The sequence below is a fragment of the Oncorhynchus masou genome, chromosome 20 (genome assembly GCF_036934945.1).
Source record: "Oncorhynchus masou masou isolate Uvic2021 chromosome 20, UVic_Omas_1.1, whole genome shotgun sequence".
Lineage (NCBI taxonomy): Eukaryota > Metazoa > Chordata > Actinopteri > Salmoniformes > Salmonidae > Oncorhynchus > Oncorhynchus masou.
Genome location: NC_088231.1, coordinates 20,196,648 through 20,206,647, shown reverse-complemented (window position 1 = coordinate 20,206,647; position 10,000 = coordinate 20,196,648). Strand labels below are relative to the sequence as shown.

General features: G+C 44.5%; 3 protein-coding genes across 4 annotated transcripts in view; 2 read left to right on the top strand and 1 right to left on the bottom strand.

Moving 5' to 3' along the window:
- The window catches only part of smim18 (small integral membrane protein 18), an 11,298-nt gene extending 4,721 nt beyond the window's left edge, over positions 1 to 6,577 (top strand). Inside the window, exons 2-3 of the mRNA XM_064926743.1 lie at positions 4,383 to 4,602; positions 5,242 to 6,577. Of these exons, the coding sequence (XP_064782815.1) occupies positions 4,393 to 4,602; positions 5,242 to 5,337 (306 nt within the window). The 5' untranslated portion in view covers positions 4,383 to 4,392 and the 3' untranslated portion in view covers positions 5,338 to 6,577. The remainder of the gene's footprint in view (positions 1 to 4,382; positions 4,603 to 5,241) is intronic.
- Positions 1 to 10,000, bottom strand: part of gtf2e2 (general transcription factor IIE, polypeptide 2, beta) — a 57,250-nt gene that overhangs the window by 18,920 nt on the left and 28,330 nt on the right. Inside the window, exons 1-2 of one of the 2 annotated variants that reach the window (XM_064926742.1) lie at positions 8,046 to 8,404; positions 7,310 to 7,467 (exon numbers count right to left, since the gene is read on the bottom strand). In XM_064926742.1, the coding sequence (XP_064782814.1) occupies positions 7,310 to 7,466 (157 nt within the window). In that variant the 5' untranslated portion in view covers position 7,467; positions 8,046 to 8,404. Of the gene's footprint in view, positions 1 to 7,309; positions 7,468 to 8,045; positions 8,405 to 10,000 lie in introns of those variants that run through there. The other variant, XM_064926741.1, reaches the window with a different exon arrangement.
- The window catches only part of hgsnat (heparan-alpha-glucosaminide N-acetyltransferase), a 23,595-nt gene continuing 23,201 nt past the window's right edge, over positions 9,607 to 10,000 (top strand). The window contains exon 1 of the mRNA XM_064926738.1: positions 9,607 to 9,697. The gene's annotated coding sequence lies outside the window, so the exon portion shown is untranslated. The remainder of the gene's footprint in view (positions 9,698 to 10,000) is intronic.

Below are 10,000 nucleotides of genomic sequence, written 5' to 3'. Positions count from 1 at the left end.
GGAGAGAGAGGAGGGGGTAGGGGTGGAGAGGGGGAGGAGAGAGAGGAGGGGGTAGGGGTGGAGAGGGGGAGGAGAGAGAGGAGGGGGTAGGGGTGGAGAGGGGGGAGGGAGAGAGAGAGGAGGGGGTAGGGTGGAGAGGGGGAGGGGGTAGGGTGGAGAGGGGGAGGAGAGGGGGAGGGGGTAGGGGTGGAGAGGGAGGAGAGAGAGGAGGGGGTAGGGTGGAGAGGGGGGAGGAGAGAGAGGAGGGGGTAGGGGTGGAGAGGGGGAGGAGAGAGAGGAGGGGGTAGGGTGGAGAGGGGGGAGGAGAGGGGGGAGGAGAGAGAGGGAGGGGTAATGGTAGGGAGGAACAGAGAGGAGGTAGAGGAGGAGAGGGTAATGTAGGGAGGAACAGAGAGAGGTGTAGTGCTGGGGTACTAGGCTATGGTAGTGTGGGTAGAGGAGGAGAGGGTCATGTAGGGAGGAACAGAGAGAGGTGTAGTGCTGGGGTACTAGGCTATGGTAGTGTGGTGTGGGTAGAGGAGGAGAGGGTAATGTAGGGAGGAACAGAGAGAGGTGTAGTGCTGGGGTACTAGGCTATGGTAGTGTGGTGTGGGTAGAGGAGGAGAGGGTAATGTAGAGAGGAACAGAGAGAGGTGTAGTGCTGGGGTACTAGGCTATGGTAGTGTGGTGTGGGTAGAGGAGGAGAGGGTAATGTAGGGAGGAACAGAGAGAGGTGTAGGGCTGGGGTACTAGGCTATGGTAGTGTGGTGTGGGTAGAGGAGGAGAGGGTAATGTAGGGAGGAACAGAGAGGAGGTAGAGGAGGAGAGGGTAATGTAGGGAGGAACAGAGAGAGGTGTAGTGCTGGGGTACTAGGCTATGGTAGTGTGGTGTGGGTAGAGGAGGAGAGGGTAATGTAGGGAGGAACAGAGAGAGGTGTAGTGCTGGGGTACTAGGCAATGGTAGTGTGGTGTGGGTAGAGGAGGAGAGGGTAATGTAGAGAGGAACAGAGAGAGGTGTAGGGCTGGGGTACTAGGCTATGGTAGTGTGGGTAGAGGAGGAGAGGGTAATGTAGGGAGGAACAGAGAGAGGTGTAGTGCTGGGGTACTAGGCTATGGTAGTGTGGTGTGGGTAGAGGAGGAGAGGGTAATGTAGAGAGGAACAGAGAGAGGTGTAGTGCTGGGGTACTAGGCTATGGTAGTGTGGTGTGGGTAGAGGAGGAGAGGGTCATGTAGGGAGGAACAGAGAGAGGTGTAGGGCTGGGGTACTAGGCTATGGTAGTGTGGTGTGGGTAGAGGAGGAGAGGGTCATGTAGGGAGGAACAGAGAGAGGTGTAGTGCTGGGGTACTAGGCTATGGTAGTGTGGTGTGGGTAGAGGAAGAGGATGTATCAGTTCATAACAGACATAAATAATAATATCCCTCTATTCCTTCACTTCTCTCCCTCCATCAACATCAGCCAACAGAACCTCCAATCACCCAATTGGACGACACTTTCATACAGGAAGTATTGCAGTAGAATTGCAGTATTTTCCCCAGAGAGAGAGAGAGACCTTCGGTTACCATGACAGTGTTACTAATGTGGACTATCAATAGCCTCTACTTCCATAGCAACATTAAAACAGTTGAAGGCCTATTGGCTACTTCCATAGCAACATGAAAACAGTCTGATTAAAGTTGAAGGCCTATTGGCTACTTCCATAGCAACATGAAAACAGTCTGATTAAAGTTGAAGGCCTATTGGCTACTTCCATAGCAACATGAAAACAGTTGAAGGCCTATTGGCTACTTCCATAGCAACATGAAAACAGTTGAAGGCCTATTGGCTACTTCCATAGCAACATGAAAACAGTCTGATTAAAGTTGAAGGCCTATTGGCTACTTCCATAGCAACATGAAAACAGTCTGATTAAAGTTGAAGGCCTATTGGCTACTTCCATAGCAACATGAAAACAGTCTGATTAAAGTTGAAGGCCTATTGGCTACTTCCATAGCAACATGAAAACAGTTGAAGGCCTATTGGCTACTTCACATCTCATTCGATGACGACAGCTAATGGGGATCCTAATAAACACATGATCCCATTGACTTCATCAGAGACCGAGCCATTGTATTCAGGGTAACTAGACTAACAGTCAGGAGATGATTGTGGTCTGCTAACACTATGTAACATAGAACTGTATATAATAGACATGCTGTCCTCTGACTAATGACAAGCCTGTATCATGTTTCACTAACAACACTATGTAACATAGAACTGTATATAATAGACATGCTGTCCTCTGACAGGCCTGTATCCGGTTACACTAACAACACTATGTAACATAGAACTGTATATAATAGACATGCTGTCCTCTGACTAATGACAGGCCAGTATCATGTTACACTATCAACACTATGTAACATAGAACTGTATATAATAGACATGTTGTCCTCTGACAGGCCTGTATCATGTTTCACTAACAACACTATGTAACATAGAACTGTATATAATAGACATGCTGTCCTCTGACAGGCCTGTATCAGGTTACACTATCAGCACTATGTAACATAGAACTGTATATAATAGACATGCTGTCCTCTGACTAATGACAGGCCTGTATCAGGTTACACTAACAACACTATGTAACATAGAACTGTATATAATAGACATGCTGTCCTCTGACAGGCCTGTATCAGGTTACACTATCAGCACTATGTAACATACAGTGAGTCAGTCATCAGTCATCCGTAAAGCTACTCAGAGCAGATGATGACAGTGGGCTCTACCACAGGAGAGGAGAGGTGGAATGACTCACTGCTAAACACACACACACACATCTGATAACAACAGCCTCGTCGGTCACACACATATTTGACGAGCAAAAGGCGGAATGCGGAACAGAACAGTGAAACTCATGCACACATTCTATCTGAACTAGAGAAGGTTGAGACAGACAGACAGACAGACAGACAGACAGACAGACAGACAGACAGACAGACAGACAGACAGACAGAACTAATCAAACCAGGTTACACTCTAACAGTGTTTCAGGGTAGGAGTGTCTGTAGAACAGTACTCAGGACAAGCCCCATTTACCCTCAGTCTCTCTCTGCTTCACTCAACCAAACTGGGTCAGTCTCACTGCTCCTGGCGTGTGTGTGTGTGTGTGTGTGTGTGTGTGTGTGTGTGTGTGTGTGTGTGTGTGTGTGTGTGTGTAACCAGGAAGGCACTCTGCACCCAGGAGAGTGTGTCCTGATGGAGTAAGAGGTTAGAGGTTCTGTCTCTCTCTCCCTCCAGGTCACAGCACCAGAACTCTGTGTTTAGAGGTTCTGTCTCTCTCTCCCTCCAGGTCTCAGCACCAGAACTCTGTGTTTAGAGGTTCTGTCTCTCTCTCCCTCCAGGTCACAGCACCAGAACTCTGTGTTTAGAGGTTCTGTCTCTCTCCCTCCAGGTCACAGCACCAGAACTCTGTGTTTAGAGGTTCTGTCTCTCTCTCCCTCCAGGTCACAGCACCAGAACTCTGTGTTTAGAGGTTCTGTCTCTCTCTCCCTCCAGGTCACAGCACCAGAACTCTGTGTTTAGAGGTTCTGTCTCTCTCTCCCTCCAGGTCACAGTACCAGAACTCTGTGTTTAGAGGTTCTGTCTCTCTCTCTCTCTCCAGGTCACAGCACCAGAACTCTGTGTTTAGAGGTTCTGTCTCTCTCTCTCCCTCCAGGTCACAGCACCAGAACTCTGTGTTTAGAGGTTCTGTCTCTCTCCCTCCAGGTCACAGCACCAGAACTCTGTGTTTAGAGGTTCTGTCTCTCTCTCCCTCCAGGTCACAACACCAGAACTCTGTGTTTAGAGGTTCTGTCTCTCTCCCTCCAGGTCACAGCACCAGAACTCTGTGTTTAGAGGTTCTGTCTCTCTCTCCCTCCAGGTCACAGCACCAGAACTCTGTGTTTAGAGGTTCTGTCTCTCTCTCCCTCCAGGTCACAGCACCAGAACTCTGTGTTAAGAGGTTCTGTCTCTCTCTCCCTCCAGGTCACAGCACCAGAACTCTGTGTTTAGAGGTTCTCTCTCTCTCTCCCTCCAGGTCACAGCACCAGAACTCTGTGTTTAGAGGTTCTGTCTCTCTCTCCCTCCAGGTCACAGCACCAGAACTCTGTGTTTAGAGGTTCTGTCTCTCTCTCCCTCCAGGTCACAGCACCAGAACTCTGTGTTTAGAGGTTCTGTCTCTCTCTCCCTCCAGGTCACAGCACCAGAACTCTGTGTTTAGAGGTTCTGTCTCTCTCCCTCCAGGTCACAGCACCAGCACAAAACAACACTATCATCTCTCTCTTTCTCCATCTCTCTACCGACCATAGACTGTCAACACCAGCAGCCCTCTCAAACCTCTCCAGGCACAAACCAACCATGACTTCCTCTACCATTTCTCTCCCAGGTGAAACAACATGGACCGTCTCAACACCACCTCTCTCCCGTGGCTCCCTGACGCCGCCCCGCTGTCCCAGGTCTCCCTGCAGGTTCAGGAGGTGTACCCTTTCCACGACGGCTGGAACATAGCGTGCTTCGTCATCCTCCTCCTCTTCATCATCACAGTAGTCTCCCTGGCAGCTCTGGCCTTCCTCTACGAGCTGCTGGACTGTGGCTGCTGTGTCAAGGTGAGACCAGGCCTGTTACTACACTGTAGCTGTTCCAGGGTTAGACCGGGCCTGTCACTACACTGTAGCTGTTCCAGGGTTAGACCGGGCCTGTCACTACACTGTAGCTGTTCCAGGGTTAGACCGGGCCTGTCACTACACTGTAGCTGTTCCAGGGTTAGACCGGGCCTGTCACTACACTGTAGCTGTTCCAGGGTTAGACCGGGCCTGTCACTACACTGTAGCTGTTCCAGGGTTAGACCAGGCCTGTCACTACACTGTAGCTGTTCCATTGTAATAACCTGGATCTAACCTAAACCCATTGTAATAACCTGGATCTAACCTAAACCCATTGTAATAACCTGGATCTAACCTAAACCCATTGTAATAACCTGGATCTAACCTAAACCCATTGTAATAACCTGGATCTAACCTAAACCCATTGTAATAACCTGGATCTAACCTAAACCCATTGTAATAACCTGGATCTAACCTAAACCCATTGTAATAACCTGGATCTAACCTAAACCCATTGTAATAACCTGGATCTAACCTAAACCCATTGTAATAACCTGGATCTAACCTAAACCCATTGTAATAACCTGGATCTAACCTAAACCCATTGTAATAACCTAAACTATGGTTTTCCTTCTCATGCAGGGGAAGACCCATCGTGACCTGATGGAGGAAGGTCCCTTCCAGAACATGGTGGAGAAGATCCACAGTCCCACGGGGTCACAAACCGAGGTGGTGTAAGGCGGTTAAAGGGGTCGTTGCCACAGTGACCAGGGCCAAGCAGGAAGTTAGGTCACGACCGTTGACCCTGAATCTGAACCCGAGACTGAGTGTGCTGTGTGCTCACAGTTTGAGAACAGTGAGACTGCACCTTCGTATGTGTGAGATTGTGTGTGTGTGGAACGGTGGTGTTATCTAATCAAAGCACGTCAGCAGGAGAGAAGAAGAGCTCTCCTTTGCCAAGTCCAGGGTTTTGACAAGTCTATTATTCGACCGATGTTTAGCCTGCATCTTCATCCATCACCGCACGGCACAAGTACAAGACATACCATTCGAGACAGCTAAAGACACAGAGGAGATCCACAATGATAGCCAACCCTCTAGGACCCGACAGAGCAAGAAAGTCAACCAAAGTCAACGACCAAGATGCACCAAGATGACCAAGATACACCAAGATGCACCAAGATGCACCAAGATGCACCAAAAAATTAAAGTAACTGTCGTTACAATGTTTCCAGATTTCTATGAAAGTTTTCCTTTCCCCAAAAAATAGTAATTATGTTCAAAAGCAGCTTTTGTGTGTTGGAATGGTGTGGGTGTGTACTGGTTATTAAAAATATGAATGGAGCAGACCGCTGATTGGACCATCTCATCCAGCTCAGGATGATGACCTCATCCTTTATGAGGAAATAACAAGCATTTTTAAAATGGTCTGTTTGAGATCCAAGTTTGAGGTGGGGGTTTTTGAAGTGGTTTTTTTCTCTCTCTAATTTATGATTTGACCACAAATACGAGTATAGGATTAATCAACAACATTATGAGTTAACAGAATATTAACTTTCAAAAGTGAGATTCACTGGACAGTTACTTTAAAATGTCACCAAAAGACCCAGCTACCACAGAAGAAGCCCCACATTTTAATGTAATTTACAGATGGTTTTTATTCCCTAATGCTTCCACTGCCATTGTAGTGAAGTTCTCATCCATTTGACAAAAACTGTTCACAACTTGCTGTGTCGTAACGATGTAATCAACATGTTGCCTGTGATAATGTCACCACTCACCAACACATCTTAAACCACAGCCAAGTGGCCATGATACTATTCTCTCTTGAAGGGGGGGGGCACCTGTACACACACCGATGTAAATAAAATAACCTACTTGCATTGAGCACATGGTATTATTTCACTTGCCTAAAATGATGATGATGATGATGATGATGATGATGATGATGATGATGAATAAACAATTATCACGTAAGAAAAACAAACTGTGTGGTGTCATTTCAAAAGTACTGACAGATGTTGAAATGAAGCTTATTAAAAAATATACAACGAGTGTTTGTGGTCAACGAAAAAAATAAAAAATAAGCCATTTAAAACATGTTTGTAGAAAATAGCACTTTCATTGTGGAATGTAGAAGCAAGCAGGTACCCAGGCTACAGATGTGACACACAACCAGCAGTATAATAGATTTCAAGACTAGGGTCGTATTAATTGGGGCACATCGTAGCAAAAATATTTTACAGCTAAGTTTAGGTAATCCCTCCCTGTTTCAGTCAGATTTGTTCCATCTGGTGCCGAATGAACATGACCCAAATATAAAAGGTGTGTACTCACTAGTAGGAACCAGATGGACGCAAAAAAGGCTGAAATGGGGAAGGAAGGGACACACCTAAATATGTCCAATAAGAAGTGCTTGTTTTCATTTGTTGCAAAACCTTTTACTATATTTTACACTAATGAATACACCCCAGGTTGTAGAGCCCTTCTGGGGTGTTTTCATTCTTGCAGTGGAAACAGTTTACCATTTAAGAACTAAATGGAAGCAAACCGGGCAAACGAAACATGGAGGGACCTACCTTAATTTGTCCAATTTAAAACTATTTTTCCTTTGCAAAATGTTTTCTATTTGGAGTAAATGGAAACCTTTTCGCAACATGCTAAATGTTTTGCAACAGGATTGGCGTAATGAATACACCCCTGGTCTTACCTGCGCCATGTTTGGACCCGGAGGCCTCCTTGTCAGCTTTGGACTTCTTCTTCTTGGAACCGCCTGACTCGGAGGCTGCAGGTCTCTTCTCAACCGTGGGCTGAGAGAGAGCCCTCTTCTTAAAGAGCTCCCGCTCTCTCAACAAGGCTGGGTCCATCCTGATACAACATTACAACGTTAGACGCTAGCTACAGAAAGACAAAACATATATACCTCAAGGCAACACAATGTTAGGGTTGGGTCCATCCTCTAAGTCAACATATAGCGGCATTATTAGCTCCTCAAAGACATGCACAACGTTGTTACACTTCTCAGTATATATATATATATATATATATATATATATATATATATATATATATATATATGGGTTGAGCAACCTAATTATGTATTTAAGTCAATGGTTTAGACCTAGTTAGGGTGTCCACATACCATATAGCTTTGTATGATGTTCACACATTTCACATACCGTTAGCTCGCTAGGTTTACGTAGCTAATAATGGTATCACACTTGTCAAGTTTCTACTGATACCTAACTAGCAAGTTGTCTGACACTTCTGCCAGTACATCTAAGTGACATCACATCTTATGAGTGACACAAAAATAAAACTGAAAGATGTGTATTAGCTTCCTAGTTGCTATAAAAATAAAATAGCTAGTAACCTAGCTAGTTAGACAGGTTTTTGGGTTTGCTAGCATTTAAGCTAATTTAGCTAGCTTGATTATTTCTGGTTACCTTTTTTTCTTCAAATGTCTAATCCCCTCTTTTGGATAAACAAATATTTAAACATTTACTAGAAACACACGTTCATTAATCGTTCTGTTGGAACACTTTTGCGATAGCTATTTTGGGGACTTATGTTTCTTTAATTTCAAGCTAGCTTCTTCTCATCGTGCATTCTCCGACTTCCGCTCCGAGTTCCGACTTCCGCTCTGAGCTCGACTGATCGGTAATCGACAGCTCATCCTTGATTGTGTTGGTGCGTTCCATCCGGACAAGCGGAGCTACGAAAAGCAAGATTGCCATGTCAGCGGGTTACCAGAAATGTAGCTACTTTTGAGTACGATGTCGCGGGTGGAAACGTATTGGTCGCGGGTTTTGGGGCTACTTCTATTTTATACATCCGCCGCAATGGCATTTCTCTTGATTTTTTTTATATATATATTTATTTCACTGTGACCTGCCGCTGCTGACTATCAAGCAGTGAGGCTGTTGCTGAATGAGTAGTGGGGAGATCGGTGTGTGTGTGTGTGTGTGTGTGTGTGTGTGTATATGGAGAGGGCGCTAGGCAGCTGAGTCACGTGAGTGAATAGCAGCATGCGCGCGCACATTGTGATAACTTCACACATATTTCGAACAAATATCAATAAAACATATCAAAGTACCCGCTATAACTGATGCGTATCAACAAATAACAGCTACAAAACCATTAGAAAACGACTTTAGGCGCACTAGCACTAAAAGCGCATTAGTTACATTCGGTCGGAGGTGGTTTAAACTGCATTCTAATGCCGACTTTACTTTGAAGGAAAACTGTATCAAGGGAAGGGTTTTACACATACTCGGTTAATGGGTCTGGAGCACTGCGCACGTGGACACATGGAAGTTATAGAACGCCCTCTGTGCTTCTGTTATGGGAGAAGAAGAAAAAATCCACAATGAAACTAACATTAAATGTGGAGAATGATACATTTGTATATGTTGTCATCAAGTAGCCTATTAATTTATATGCCATTGTAAGGCTACTGTGAATATGTTGAAATCACTGGAGTCATTACAAGTCAGTTTGCGCCCCTTAGTTTAACCAACCTGGAGCTGGCAAACCAATTTTAAAAAATGCCTAAAACGTCAGTTTATGGTTGTTGTAGCCTTGTGTTATTATGTCATTATTAACGGCCATGTTTAAGTCTGTCAATTTGAACTAACCATGCTGCTAAATCGTTCAGTTTACATCTAGCCTTGGCTACTATCTGAAATTAGATGTTAGGCCTATCTGAGGCTATAGGCTACCTGCATCTATCTAAGAAAACCATGGCAAACTTTAATTAGCCTACAATCCTAAACCCAGATTTTAGTCAGTAACATATACCTATTGAAAAGAAAAGTCAATCTCACAAAATATACAATTTATGACAGTTTGTGTTCTTCACATCTGGCACATAGGCCTAATAACGCACAATTGCCAGAAGATATATATATATATATTTTTTTTTTAAGTTTGTCCAAGTGTTTCTTGCTCAGAGATTTCGAGATCCTCTGTCCAACTTTCATTACTCAAACTCTCCTGTCGGATTGAGCCGTAGTTATGCACATGCGCAAAAGGGATTTATTTACAATCATCGCAGTCAAAGGAGTTTAATCGATATCCATTGATAGAAAATCATCTGGTGAGTTGAATAAAAGCAAATCTTATTTTCTCTTGCGACATATTCAAATTCTTTATTATGTCACATTTGCTGGTAATAAATTATTATTTTGATCGAAAACCGAATTTTGCTTCTTATTTCGTCATTACAAGCTACGTCGATATTCCTTCTTAGCTAATTCACTTGATAACATTATGGGAAAATGGTTTATTGGAAAATATGGCAACTCCTCTCTTGCTCAGATACAATTTGTATTTTTACTTAATTATCCATACTGGCTAATGATTATAACAACGATTCGGATCCAACCATTAATTCATACTT